Below are 14,245 nucleotides of genomic sequence, written 5' to 3'. Positions count from 1 at the left end.
TACCCCTCGTTGTTTACTGTACTTTTTTTTTACTTCCTGTAATAACCCATATATACAGGTCTAGATAGATCAAGGGAGTTAGAGATATATAGTTTTTTAATTCTGTGGGAGAAATGAAAGCCAACACAGCAGCAGTAGTCACACAGCATTTATTTATTAGACAAGCGTATACATTTAAATACAAGTATGTTCAAGCCATATTGCAACAAAAGCAAGAAAGTAAAAATGCAATACTGGTACGTAGTACAAGCAAGTTCATACATCAGTGAAATTTCATAGGTATAATATTACTAATATATATAATAATAACTAATAATATACATATAACCCATATGTTCATGAATATTTGATCAAAAATGACTTGCATAATTCACATTTTAGTAAATAATCCCTGTTAGAAAATATTTAAATGCCATGCATTTTCTGCTGCCGTTACATGTAACATTTGACAGCTTCCTCCTGACTGATTAAACTGCTTCATAATTATTAACTGATTAGTCTCCTGCAGAAACATGTGTCTTTCAGTTGACAGTTATGATTAAAGAAGTGATTATTAATTAAAATTTCAATTTAAAAAAAATAATTAAAGTGCACTACTTACTGCAAAGTGAATATCTGATCTCCTCCACTGACTCGTAGGTGTTACTATCGAGCTGAGCTTTGGTTGTCTCCTCTAGACCCGGAATGATCTCATAGGTGTCATCATGCGTGTAAATGGCATCACAGTGACGATGCAGTGTGTGTGGTGTGGTGTCTATGCGTGCAGGGTGATGGTCACCGTGCCTCCCAGCAAGGAAGTAAACAGCACCGTCACTCAGGTGTTGGCTGCTGTGACTTCTTGGGGGTGTTCTGCATGGGTCTGTCTTCTCCACCCTCATGGTTTTAGGAGAGAATCTTTGTTTTGGGGTGGGGCTGACCCTATTAGTGTGCAGTTCAGTAGAACTGTAGAGCACAGAGTATACAGGCTCTGGTGCAGATGCAGGACGACACTTTCTGGGGCACCCTTCTACCCCTCTGGTGCTCGGTCCAGGGATGTGTTGTTGGGTACTTTGAAGCGCTCTGGCTGGTTGCTTTTTGATCTTAGCATACGGCCCTTTGTCCTGTTCTTTCCCTCTCCTTGGCATTGGTGCCACTTCCTGGTTGGTATAAAGTCTCATTAAAGCATGTTTGGTAATACACAAAATCCTGTGATGATAACTTCACTTACCTCAAGCGTTCTTTTGCTGTTTGGGGGTAAAGGTGGCAGTTCAGAGTTCCAATGCGCTTTGTCCTCTGTGGCAGGCGACACATGCTGGATCACATCATACAGCCTGTCTGTAGGTGTCTGCACAAACATTAAAAAGAATTAATTCTTTATCCACAGTAAATGCAATTGAAGTTAAGTGAAATTCCATCTCACCTCAAAGCATGAAGACGTGAGGTACTCTCCAAATGGCTCAATGGGGCTGGTCTTGTAATGCTGGATTAGCTCAGAGACTGCGTCATGTCCCCCACTGTCTCCACTGACAACAAAGTGTCCTGACTCACTTTGGCTTATCACAAAGTGTCGACAGCGATCTCTGCCTCTGTAACAGATGAACATGTTGACAGAGGCCTCTGCACGCCACACAAGGCATGTTCATGTTACACGTAAAGTGATCCAGTATTTAATTAGCTTTAAGCACCAACACATTCTGATGTTAATTGCTTGCGGCCAAAGAAGGCCTTAGAGAAAATATACATTTCTCTGACACTTTGGGCAGCTATTGTTGCAAAAATGTGCTGTGAAAAATGAATTTGAAAAACATCGCTTGTGCATACAGTATATTTGTACACACAAACATAACCTGTCAAACATTTTAACACAGGGTCTCAAACTCACAACCCATAGCCAACACTGAGTTCAAAGTGAGCTTGTCACACAGTAAAATAAACATTTACTACAATCACGTTGCAAACACAAAAATGACACCAATATGTGTAAAGCATGTAAACACACATCGGGCAACTACGTACTATTATGATGGGGAATAATAAACCACAACTGTTAACTACGCACATAAAAGTGCCAATTGCACATGTGTTTGTGATCCTACACTGGTAGTAGTAGTTGTCCTGTAAGTTGCTGCGTGATGATTATAGCATCATTTCTTTTATGGCCTACCTCCAGCGATCCAGGTAAGTTGAGTTTTACAACACTAACTACTGTATTGACCTCAATGTAAGTCATTTTGGTCATTTTTTAGCTAGGAATTTTCTCAAAAAGACAGAATATCTTATATTTGGGGTTTACAGATTCATACATGCAAACCAACTAGTGACACGATAATGATTTCTCCCAAAGCAAGCTTGAGTGCTTTTCTTCCCGTCATTCACACATCTGTGACCCGTTGAAGTGTTGAAGCGCGGGTCCACTTAGCAAACAACCGACGAGGAATTATGATGCTAACTTTAAGATAATGGATCTCAACAACTGTCAAGCAGGAGATACGTATAACGTCCTTTCCATGTCCAGTTGTTATTTTGCTGATATTGAACAATATTAAAAATGGATTTAAAAAAACAACAATCATTTTAATTGTATGGATAGGGCTTCATCAGTCAATAGTCAATACTCAATGAATGACTTTACAGCATTGTCACCTGTAAGACAATATGTATCCAATGGCTTTATCACTGAGACGGATTAGGAAACAGCCGTTGTCTTTTTCTTTCAGCATTTCTTCAGCATCTCTGTAGACAAACCACACAAAGACCACATTTGTTAGAACATGTTTTTAATGTGAGGTATGCAATAAAACATTGAATTTTAGATGAAAGAAATTAGCTTTGATAGATAGATAGACATGATAGATAGACTCCCTTTATTGTCATTGCACAAAAACACAGTAGTGAAATTGCCAACGAAATGTCGTTGCCTGGCTCCCATATAATAACAGACACATAAGAAGATAAGTAATAATAAATAATAATAATAATACTAATAATAATGTGGAGAATAAATAGATAGAATAGACACCAAATATGAACAACATAATGTAAAGTGCAGCGTGAACAGTAAATTGCCCAAATAATTGAAATAATTGAAATAATAATAATAATGTAAGTAAAGGTAGAGGGCCTTATTTGGCATTCAGCAGTCTGATGGCCAGGGGGAAGTAGCTGTCTCTGAACCTGGTCGTCCTACAGCGGATGCTGCAGAGCCTTCTCCCCGATGCCAGGCGAGAGAACAGTCCATGCTGGGGGTGTGTGGGGTCAGAGCAGATCCGATGGGCTCTAGATACAGTTGACACCCATCTTAAAACGTCTTTCTTATCTTGTCGGTAATCACCACTGAACAATATCTACTTTAAAAATATCCCCTTGCATTATTTGTATTTTGTTTGAAACCTAAATAACACTAAATGTTAGAGCTTTTATAATAGTCATAATAATAACACATAAAGAATACATAAAATAAATATGTATTTAAATATACCTAAATATATTAAAATATGAAGGAAGAAAAACAAAAATGCAGTAAAAAAAATTTTTTAATTGTTTCTGGTTTGAGGACTTACTTTCGTGTGACGAAACCCACAAACCAAGCGGGGAAGAAGCCATTTGGAGCAATGTGTGCCACTTGAGTCTCGATAAACCATTTTGAAGATAATTCTGTGAGTTTTCTGTCCCAACGAACTTGTGGTGAAGGTTCTCTCTGCTCCATCATCTCCGAACCCTAATTGAAGACACAGAGACGCACAACAGGAAGTGACACTAATCTCTTGTCCTTTTTTGGACTTTTGGACAAAGTTCTAACCATGAAGCGAACCCTCCAGCGGGTTCTCAGAGCCTTGAACCATGGAAAGCGGTGGAAACGATCCTGTCTGGATATCTTCTTTTCAACTCCTAAAAAACAAATTGACATTAATTGCTTCTATTAAATAAAACATGTTTCGGCTGTAATGGAATACATACCTTCCCCTGAGATGGAAGCTGATGTCATTTCAGCAAACGTCTCTTCTCAACTGTCTTCAATCAGAAAAAGAATGCGATGTGACACTACGGGAACAGACAGTTGACATTTACAGTTACAAATATTTTCCACCAGTTTACATAGTTCTGTAGAACTATCCCTTATTTGCATCACAGTCATGAGCTATAAAAAAAAGTCCACATCCTGGTGAGAAATGGAAAGCAAGATGTGGTTTATGAGGGGAGAGGTGTGACCTCAGTGCTGTCTGATTAGTGTTGCAACATGCATCATTATTTGAACTCTGAAAGAATGGAAATATTTAGTTTGAGTGTAGATGAAGGCCTTTTGAACTACTTGTATGCGAATGTTATCGTCAATAACGCCTGTCTGTGTGGGGGATCTGGGAAAAAAAGTGTTCCTATAGTTGTATTTTGGAAATGATGGGCAGATCAGTCATTCTTTACAGTACACATGTAGGTGTGTTACTGTATTATATTCCACAAACAACAAAATCTTACTACATTAACGAGATCTTACATCTTCTGATTGTCATGTGCTTTACACATGACTCACTGTGTGTTCCTCTAAGGGTCAGGGTCAACTGAAAGCGCTGGTTTCGGTTTGTCATGACCTGAACAGAGTAGTACAGGGTTTACAAAACAGGAAAAATAAGACAGGACAATAAGACTTAGTTATGACTGACATGTCAATGTTATATTTGCTTACCTTTTACTAGTTTGAAACAACTTTTATTATGATACAGTGCAATATATCTAAAAAAAAAAAACTATTCATCTGTCAAAACGTTTCCAAACGCGTGTTGCTCCTGAATGTGTCCCTGTGATTTTGTTTCCATCACTGTTTTGACTACATTATGGAAGGCGGTTTGCAATTGACAATTAAAAAAGAGACAAGATGAAGAAGATGGTGATGATGAGGATGCGGATAAATACAAATAAAATTATATAAAAACGAGAATGACCGTTTTTGGCACAACGTTACGCTGTCAAAATTCGCGAACTCGGAAGTACACACTGTACGCGGTGTTGTACGCGATTTGAGACACAATTATAGTGTGTTGTCGAGACTGTTCCTAATAGTAACACTGTCAACAAAATGCGTGTATTTACACAGTGTTTGAAGAGTTACCACAACAATATTTTCAATATAAGGAATTTGTACGGTAATAATTTCAAATTATTTGTAACAACAATTTCGCGAATAGGCTAATCGTGGAGAGCAGCACCACTTGCCACCACCACTTCCGCATTCTCCGATAGACGACATCTCCCATGGTGCTTTGCCCCAGAGTCAACCAGTCATGTGGATGGAAACTGGAGTGGGTATCCGCTACGCTGCACGAAAAAGAAAGTTCCAGGAAAGATGCACGAAGAGGAGGATGGCAACGGCGAGTCGAGCCCAGGCCCAACTCCTCGACATGATACCACCAAGTCGGGCGACATGGTCGACGCGGAGTCGGCTAAGGAGCAGACCTCCAAGCTGTGCGGCTACTTGAGCAAACTGTCCGGAAAGGGGCCCCTAAGGGGGTACAAGCCTCGGTGGTTCGTGTATGATCCCCGGAAATGTTATCTGTATTACTTCAAGAGTCCCCAGGACACTTTACCGTTGGGACACATCGAGATTGGCGATGCTTGCTTCAGTTACGACGTGGAGGCCGAGGAGGGGCATTTTGAGATCAGCACGGCGGGGAAGGAGTTTTTGCTCAAGGTAAACTCTTCAAACATGTGTGTGCCTCAAATGCTGTCATTATCTTTCATTATTTCATTATTCCACTTGCCCTGCTACAAAGTCAGGTTTTAATATCTTTAAGATACAAAAAACACTATACAGTGTACTTTTATTAGCATTACATTCAGAAGACTAGACCACACACATACACTCAAAGGTATTTATTACGCCCTGCAGATCATTCCAGGTTATGTTTTTACATACACACCCCCCAGTATCATGTGACCATTTTACCATCACATGACCCAAGTGACTTTCTCATTGGACTGCAAGAAAGGCCTGGCTGTCCCTTATTCTCTGCATCCTAATCATCTTCAAACAGATGGTGGGAATGGTTAATAACAGATTGCATGGCTAGAGGCAGGAGCTGTAACTTCTGTGCTCATTCCCACGAATGTAACCTGTAATTCAACATGCATTCTGACTGTCTGGCATGTTCTTTCGGATTAGATACAATACAAAAAACAGTAACACCACTCCTCATAATCATAATCATCACATTGGGCAGGTAATAAGCTTTACAGTGCCCAAAATTGTATCATTTTGCAATTAGAACCCATTTGCATACCTAATGAACGGTCCTGCAAATGCAATACCACCTTATTAAATAGAACACTGTTGTGTTCCCTACTTTCTGTTCTCATGAAAATGCAACGCACAGAAATGAGTAGAATGGACATGTTTGGGTATTATTTGGACAACCTTGTACATATTGTGTAATGCAAAAAAGGTCCTAGAGTAAACATGCACTAATCTTCACCCAAGGTTTTATGCCTAAATAAGCAGATATAAATACATAAGTAAGGCAATTGGAGTAAAATCTACAAATTGGAGAATCGGAGGAAGCCAAACTTTCTGTCAAAGATATCAAGGAACTGGACAAATATTAAAGATCAAATCTAAACTAGAAACAAAAGGCACACCATACAATGACTGATGCAGTGCTAGATTGTGCATCCATTCTATAAAGATTGGAAAAATGTGGTGAACTGGAAACTTGTGTTGGTGCTTGCAGGCTCCCAGCAAGCAGATGATGCACTTCTGGCTGCAGCAGCTCCAACAGAAGCGCTGGGAGTTCAGCAACACGAGAGGATGTGGACAGAGAGATAGCTGGAGCTCTCCCACATTGGCCCACCCTTTTAGTGGACTTGTAGGCAAAGACAATGGTAAGTCATTACAGGCATTTAATGGCCATATGTTATATCCACCCACAAGTTAACATTAGTGTCTGATGGCTTGATATTTGGACACGGCAGGCATCGTTACTGCTGGATGTTGTTTAACTTCACTATACACAATGCCAATGTTTTTTTTGTGCTCCAGTGTACTGTGATGAAATGTGGGGGAGCAGATAAGACTTGTGAGGTCAGTCAGACATTCAATGATATCCTCTTGCTGTAAGATGTTTAATCCGCAAGATTGTTTTGGAAGATTAGCATGACTAAGCTTTTTGTAATTCCTACTAAATACTTACTGTTTATTGGTTGTTTTTTATGCAACTAATACAATAATTTGGCGTTTTAGAAAGACATATCCTGTGTGTTTGTTTAGTTTTGTACGATAACAGTGGCACCTGCTTGAAACACAATAGAATACATTGAATGCTTTAATTAACCATTACTAGTTTACTTTTGAACACTCCAGCATATGTTTATATAAACCACACCCCTGGCAGACTTGGTGGTTAGTTGAACACAGGCGGTAATTGGAACATTTACTGTAGCTCAACAACAATTATCTTATCTTAACACAAGGGCTTAAAGAGAAACATTTGGACAATATGTAAACAGTATGTGTAAAGGTGTCTCATTTTGTGTCACGTAATGTGTTATTACTGCACTGTGGGCCACCCGACCTGTGGTGCTTATTGTTTACTGGGTGTGTAACTTCTTGTGCTGCGCTGACAAAAGTGACACATAGCATTTTTTTTCATGCTGAAAAGAGCACAGATAATTAAGCTTGCTTTTATTGGGAATCCATTCAAGGTCAGTATAATCTAATCTTAAAAGAACTACACCTGCTCTAATCTTTTTCTCAAATGTAGCTTACCCTATTTAGCTACATATGAAGGAAAAAAATATTAGAATCCTCTCTCCGTATAATGCAGTGCAAATGTGAGCATAATTAACTTTGTTGAGACATCACATATTCTATTGTTTCTCATTTGATTTTGAAGGTGGTAACTTGTGTTGTGTCCAATTTGTGTTGTCCTGACCATCGGTGTTATTTGTATTTTTTTCTTTCTGTGAATTTCAGATGCGTTCATTTTTGAGAATCTCAGCGACAGCATGGAAAAGGTCCGCAGTGACTTGACCCTGGAGACTGAGACGGAAGGTGGCGGAACAGTCGGAATTCAATCAACCAGAGGGACTGCTGCTTCTACAAATACTCGCAATCTGACACTTAGAAATTTTGGTACAGAGATCAGGTTAGTCAGTTACAGGATCTGTAGTCTTTTTTTTACTATTTTTTTGAGGGGGATTGCAGCAGAGGAAATTGTTACACGCTCTATCTGCAATTGGACACAGTTCCCCTTCTGTGGTTAACAAGTCGATTCAACACAAAAATAACAACAGTATGTGTTGTGACAGCGACAGAAAGTAATGTGTAAGGATGCATCTTGTAGCATTCTTCCAGTCCAAACAAGCGACTCAGAATCTTGCACCTTTATTTAATCTCATGATGTCATAGTGAGTTCTTTGTCAAGAGAGAGCTGAGCCAACCGCTCTGCTGACTAGTTTGTGTCATTATAGGAACTCCATGTCAATTCTGCGACCGGGTAGGGGAGGTGACAGCAGACGCAGTGTCTTTTACACCAGCAACAACAGTGCAGACGAGTGGGAACTGGTGGACGTTCCACCCAAAGACTTCCCAGAACAGAAACATCGTCCAGACGTCCACAGGCGTACGTAAACTCCCTCTTACTTCATCAATCGACTTCTCTATGCTCATACTGTTCATGGAGCGTTTAAAAATAATGATAGTCATGGAATTGTCTCTCTCAGATTCCTTCGGATCAGCGTTTGATTTTGTGCGCAACTCGTCACGGCCTAAAAGGCCTCTGCTACGAGACATGATGGGCTCTGGAAAGTTTGGTCGCAGTGCCGAGTCCCGCAGCGCAGAAAGCTCCCCGGTCGAGTTTAACGGCAAGTCTTTGGAGTTGCAAGTTCGCCTCCAAAGCCAACAGGAAGAGCTGTGCCGTATGCAACAGGAACAAGCCAAACTCAAGGAGGAGCTGGTCAGTCAGAAGGTAAGATGGCTGAACTTAAAAAAATATACTGAAAAAGATACTGTATTGACCCAAATATAAGACGGTATGTATACAGTTTTATCATTGTTCAAAATTTCATCATTCAAAATTTGGCAAAACTTTTTTTTTATAAACTTCAAACATTGACACAGAATCCAGCAATCAGATAATTAGATGCATGGCGAAGTGCGGCGTCTGAAAGTGAAAACTGCTTTCAATCTAAGATGGCGCGAGAAATGAGTCGAGTGTTACATTTCAGACTGCAGCCTCATCATTGCCGGATATGCTTTCACAGCAGCGGCGTCTGTTTTACCTGTCCAACAGAACTACAGACCACTTCCTTAAAATTGCAGATGTTGTGTTATTTGTATTCTAAATCAGGAGCTGGTGAGACTTTTGCAGCAGACTTTAAGAACATCGCAGTGTGATCGGCAACCAGCACGTCGTATGGTCCCATCAACAGATCGATCATCTACTGAGTCCGATCAGGCCAACTGTCCGGGAGTAACCCAGGCGGAGCTTGCACGTTTGGAAGCCGTGGTCCATGAAAGAGATGGACAGATCCAGTCCTTGTGTGGTCACATGGAGCGACTTGCCCTGGAGAAGGACAGCCTTCAGCAAGAGCTGAAGGGCCTGAAAATCAAAGTGGGGGAGATCAACGAGCAGCTGGGCATGCTGATGGAGACCATCCAGGCCAAAGATGAAGCCATCATGAAGCTGTCCAACTCAGAGCAGGGCGGGAATACAAATGATGGTTCACCACCTCTTGGCAAAGAGCAGCAGGAACTGGACATCCTCAAGGTAACACAGACTACAGTACCTACTACTGGTTAGTTGGAAGGGGACAGAAAAACTGAAAAGTTTTTCTTATTAAAATGAAATACTCAGGAATAATTTACCTATAAGGACGCACAAAACTTTGGCGTCTGAATCAATGTCATGTATATGATGCCACAAAAGATCTCAGGAAGCATCAATTTATTAAATCTGGGCTTTTTTTTTGGCTTATTGCAGTTTTTTTTCCATGCTAAGTCCAAAATTAAGACCAGCTTTTTGAACAAAAAAGGATTGTAATGAATCAACTTCCTCGCTAGGTAGCACAGCAGCATTTTTCTTCTACTTTTATCCACTTGAAAGAATGAGAAAATGGTGCAAATGTATTGTTGGGATACCTTGACGACCATCCATTTCTAGTTCCTGATGAGTCTGTGATGTGCTTTGCTTTCAGGACAGTCTTCAAGGCTATAAAACCCAAAACAAATTCCTAAACAAAGAGATCCTGGAGTTGACAGTATTGCGCAGAAATGCAGAAAGCCGAGAGAAGGCTCTAGAAGCGAAGGTAGAGTACTGTGGGTGTGGTGGCATTCGAAGAAACAGGAAGACTGATTCATTTCTAGGGGAAGTCCACTATGACTTTGTTCTCTTCGTTACTGCAGTACACAGCTCTGGAGGCCAAGTTGTGTCAGGTGGAGAGTAAGTATCTGGTGCTGCTGCAGGAGGTGAAGAACCCAGTGTGCTCGTCTTCAGAACAGAGTCCAGCCCGAGACGTCATCTCCAGATTGTTAGAGGATGCTCTACAGGCGGAGAGCTCAGAACAGGAGGAGCACCCTGTCTTCAAACCGAACACTGTCAGGTACACCAAAACACTTAACATTTTAACATATCTAACTGTCATACAAGTATAAAGAGTTATTAACCACTGTCTAATGACTAACTAAATAAAACTAAAATAAAGTAAAACTATTCTGCTTTTGAAGACACATGACAAAGGGAGCAACAGAAAGGTGTGTACTGCCACTTAGTGGTGTGTGTACTGCTGGAATGAAAGTGTCGAATTACACTTAAAAATCAAAATACTACTAAAATAAAAAAAAAATAGAATTCTAAAATGTACAACTTTTGGTGTTCAACTTTAGATTTAACCCCCCAATACTTTTGTCGATATATCACCTCAAATTGCTTATGTAGAGACAAATGATTCATACCATGTCCTGTGATTTCACTGACAGCGAGTATGACGTGTATGGCTTCAAGACATTGCCTGAGGAGGAGGAAGAAGAGGAGAGGCTGGTAGCCAAGGTGAGAGCCTTGGAGCTCAAGTCCCTATCCATGACAGATCAAGAAGTTTCCGTCGGAGTCAAGTGGGAGAACTACCTGGCCAGCACCATGAACCGCAACTTAGTACGCTCCCCCGAACTCAAGGCTCTGATCCGCTGTGGCATTCCACATGAACATCGCTGTCAAGTGTGGCGCTGGTGCATCTCCATCCATGTCAAAAAGTTCCGGGATCCCCTGCCAGCCGACTACTATGAGACCTTACTAAATGTGGCCAGGGAGAAGCCCAACCCTGCATCCAAGCAGATTGAACTGGACTTGCTGCGTACTTTACCCAACAACAAGCACTACTCCTCGCCAAGTGCCATCGGCATCCAAAAACTTCGGAATGTTCTGGTGGCTTTCTCCTGGAGGAACCCTGACATTGGATACTGCCAGGGACTAAACAGGTACTCATAAATGTTCCGTTACCGCTCGCATTTCCACCTAATATGACTAATATGTGCCTTTGTTTCACCTATCATCAAGAATTTGCTCTTTCCTTCACTAAAACAAACAAAAAAATTGCCGCAAAACAAACAGAACAACAAACAACACACTATTTGTTGTTCATGTTTAACAGATGGCTAATACCTCGCTACTTGATGCCTTCAGAACTGTGTTGCAAATTTTGCTGGTTGATAATTGTGCTATTAATTGTCAACCAATATTCAATCATTTTGCCTAAAAAAAAATCATTCAAAGATCATTGTGTCATGTCACATTTGAGCCACTAGATGGTACTCAAGCATAGTGTACCTGTGTGAGAAATACCATATTTGATATGAATCATGGGGCATCACCACATTACACACAATTCCTACTCCTGATGTCAAATGGACTACACACACATACAGCAACACAATAGGAGGATAAAAACAGACAATACACTATCAACGTATAATGCTGAATATTAACCAACTACTTTGTGAGTTTTAACCATGTGCTTTCCAAACTTTTTTTTAAACTAGTAATATAGTTTACAGTAACAAGGTGTCCTTAAAGAAGACAGAAGACATACAGAAGAAAATTTATTATTATGAAATGTTATGCAACATTTATCTGCTTCCCATTTGTTCCATCTGACATTATGGTGTTTGTGTATTTTTGAAACCACATGTCAACTCAGGTCTCATCCTTGTACATTAGGCTGGCAGCTATTGCCTTACTCTATCTGGACCAAGAAGACGCCTTTTGGAGCCTCATAGCCATTGTGGAGGTTTTCATGCCAAGAGATTATTACACCAAGACTCTGCTTGGCTCACAGGTAAACAAACTGTCCCCGCTGGGCCTTTTTTAAGGCTGTCGTAAGGAGCATTAATGGTGGTGTGTGTGTGTGTGTGTGTGCAGGTGGATCAGCGTGTCTTCAAGGACCTGATGAGCGAGAAGCTACCCCGACTCCATGCCCACTTTGAGCAGCACAAAGTGGACTTCTCCCTCATCACCTTCAACTGGTTCCTGGTGGTATTTGTGGACAGCGTGGTCAGCGACATCCTCTTCAAGATTTGGGACGCGTTCCTCTATGAAGGTCCTAAGGTCAGTTACATTAGTCAGTTAATTGACAGTTAATTTTACTATGACATGGGTGGCATCCATCTTCTATGCCATTTATCCTCACTTGGGTCGTAGATATGCTCGAGCGTATCCAACTATGTTCGGAACATCTTTACCCAGTGTACGGAGGTCAGATATCTAGGCGTCTAGGATGTCAAGATAACATGTGAAGACCTCTGGAAGAAACCATTCCTTCTATTAGAATATCCAAATAAAACCTTAGACAATGCTTCTAGACAATTATAAACTGGTGTTTGTTTTCCATTGGCCAGAGCAGCGTTACGCCACACCTCCAATTGTCTCGAACTGAGTGGACTCTAGGTTGGCTCACACCCGATTCTGCTCAGCTATTGGAGAATCAGTAGCCTCGGAGTTCACTTACTTTTTCCTCCCTCTCCTGTGATGTTTACATGTTATTTTCAAAGCAAATATGAAAACACAATTGTATGTATGTATTTATTTAAGCAGACTGTTTATTGTGTTGATTTAAATGAAGATCAGACTACATTTTACGACCAATTTATGTAGAAATTCAAATATTCCAATGGGTTCACACACGTTTTCTTCCAACTGTGTACAGTGTAATGCCAAATACATTCAATTTGTATGGAAGCATATGTGATTTACAGCATTTTGTTAATTTTCACTACAGATAATATTCCGTTTCGCACTTGCGCTCTTCAAATACAAAGAGGAGGAGTTCTTAAAGTTACAGGATTCCACCACCATCTTCAAATATCTCAGATACTTCACACGAACCATCTTGGATTCAAGGTAAAAGACCACATTTTTAGCACCATTCTTCAGCCCAACCTATTTCATTGTAATGTACTTGTAGAAAGCTGATGAACATTGCATTCGTGGACATGAACCCATTCCCAATGAGGCAGATCCAGAACCGGCGCTCCTTCCACTTGGAGAAGGTCCGCCTCGAGCTGACGGAGCTGGAGGCTATCAGGCAGACTTTCCTGAGGGAGAGGGAAACGTCTCAGAATGGACGCTCCTTCGTCAGCGATGACGAGGAGGATAACTGAACTCAAGCGGGTCATGTTTATTTGACTCAGAGGAATAAGAATGTGTTTTACATAGCTGGACCAACATATTTCTATCAGTATTCCTGCCTTTTTTACATTGCTTGTGTGTTAGTACAATAGCCAATACTTGTCTTAAGCTTGCTGTCCGAATCAGTATTTCTTCAATCGTGGCTGTGATAATATTTTCAAGGCTGTTTTGTGCTTTTTGAAGGATTTTTTTCCCCACTCTCATCTCATTTTTAAAAATGACTGAAATTATTTGCACTTAATCATCAAGGTTTCTATCAAAAAAGGCTCTTCAACAAAAATCTGGGAATTTTTATTGCAACATCAGCATCTTGAAAACTCATGAAAACTGTCCAAAAAGTCCAACTATGCACTAAAACATGCCTTTCAAGTCATATTCTGCAAGATATTCACACTGTCATGGCCTGATGGCAAAGGCCGAAGGCTGAACATGGCGTGATAATTGAACCGCACAAGCAAGGCCTTTTGGAAACGCAGCTTGAGAATGTTTGACAGGAAACGAAATGAAAGTCTGATTTTTTTTAATGATGTTCTACTTGCTCTGCTGTGATTGGCTGGTCAGCAGTCCAGCTGGGATAGGCTCCAGCATACCCACTAACCCTA

The 14,245-nt window shown here is 40.6% G+C and overlaps 2 protein-coding genes across 4 annotated transcripts; one reads left to right on the top strand and one right to left on the bottom strand.

Moving 5' to 3' along the window:
• Nucleotides 1–190: 190 nt before the first annotated feature.
• LOC131131072 (uncharacterized) lies at nucleotides 191–5,031 on the bottom strand. 3 transcript variants are annotated; one of them, XM_078789375.1, is made up of 9 exons: nucleotides 4,661–5,031; nucleotides 4,472–4,565; nucleotides 3,937–4,020; nucleotides 3,779–3,867; nucleotides 3,540–3,697; nucleotides 2,623–2,712; nucleotides 1,400–1,565; nucleotides 1,208–1,324; nucleotides 191–1,136 (listed from the first exon to the last, which is right to left on the bottom strand). In XM_078789375.1, the coding sequence occupies exons 3-9, from the start codon at nucleotides 3,962–3,964 to the stop codon at nucleotides 594–596; spliced, it is 1,191 nt and encodes a 396-aa protein (XP_078645501.1). In that variant the 5' UTR covers nucleotides 3,965–4,020; nucleotides 4,472–4,565; nucleotides 4,661–5,031; the 3' UTR covers nucleotides 191–593. The 3 variants fall into 3 exon arrangements, with proteins under 3 accessions (XP_078645501.1, XP_078645507.1, XP_078645512.1); XM_078789381.1 differs by having other exon boundaries at nucleotides 3,937–3,990; nucleotides 4,472–5,031; XM_078789386.1 differs by lacking the exon at nucleotides 4,472–4,565 and having other exon boundaries at nucleotides 3,937–3,990.
• A 162-nt stretch (nucleotides 5,032–5,193) lies between these two features.
• On the top strand, nucleotides 5,194–14,207 carry tbc1d2b (TBC1 domain family, member 2B). The gene is made up of 13 exons (XM_058075401.2): nucleotides 5,194–5,662; nucleotides 6,699–6,849; nucleotides 7,940–8,111; nucleotides 8,437–8,588; nucleotides 8,689–8,933; nucleotides 9,315–9,734; nucleotides 10,162–10,272; nucleotides 10,370–10,566; nucleotides 10,943–11,437; nucleotides 12,177–12,294; nucleotides 12,378–12,563; nucleotides 13,234–13,355; nucleotides 13,420–14,207. Exons 1-13 carry the CDS (start codon nucleotides 5,318–5,320, stop codon nucleotides 13,613–13,615), a joined length of 2,910 nt encoding a protein of 969 aa, XP_057931384.2. The 5' UTR covers nucleotides 5,194–5,317; the 3' UTR covers nucleotides 13,616–14,207.
• Nucleotides 14,208–14,245: the final 38 nt, after the last annotated feature.

Source organism: Doryrhamphus excisus, linkage group LG1 (assembly GCF_037039965.1).
Source record: "Doryrhamphus excisus strain RoL-2023G ecotype Guam linkage group LG1, RoL_Dexc_Guam_v1.1, whole genome shotgun sequence".
In the NCBI taxonomy this organism is placed as follows: domain Eukaryota; kingdom Metazoa; phylum Chordata; class Actinopteri; order Syngnathiformes; family Syngnathidae; genus Doryrhamphus; species Doryrhamphus excisus.
This window is presented reverse-complemented; position numbering and strand designations above follow the sequence as displayed.

What these genes read in the sequence shown, in the direction of transcription:
- tbc1d2b (XM_058075401.2), top strand. Translation starts at nt 5,318, where the DNA reads ATGCACGAAGAGGAGGATGGCAACGGCGAGTCGAGCCCAGGCCCAACT. An exon ending in AATTTTGGTACAGAGATCAG is followed by an intron (nt 8,112 to 8,436) that starts GTTAGTCAGTTA and finishes GTGTCATTATAG; the next exon opens with GAACTCCATGTCAATTCTGC. An exon ending in TCCTCTATGAAGGTCCTAAG is followed by an intron (nt 12,564 to 13,233) that starts GTCAGTTACATT and finishes TTTTCACTACAG; the next exon opens with ATAATATTCCGTTTCGCACT.
- LOC131131072 (XM_078789381.1), bottom strand. Translation starts at nt 3,964, where the DNA reads ATGACATCAGCTTCCATCTCAGGGGAAG. An exon ending in AGCTTCCATCTCAGGGGAAG is followed by an intron (nt 3,868 to 3,936) that starts GTATGTATTCCA and finishes TTTGTTTTTTAG; the next exon opens with GAGTTGAAAAGAAGATATCC. An exon ending in GCTGGAGGGTTCGCTTCATG is followed by an intron (nt 3,698 to 3,778) that starts GTTAGAACTTTG and finishes GTCTTCAATTAG; the next exon opens with GGTTCGGAGATGATGGAGCA.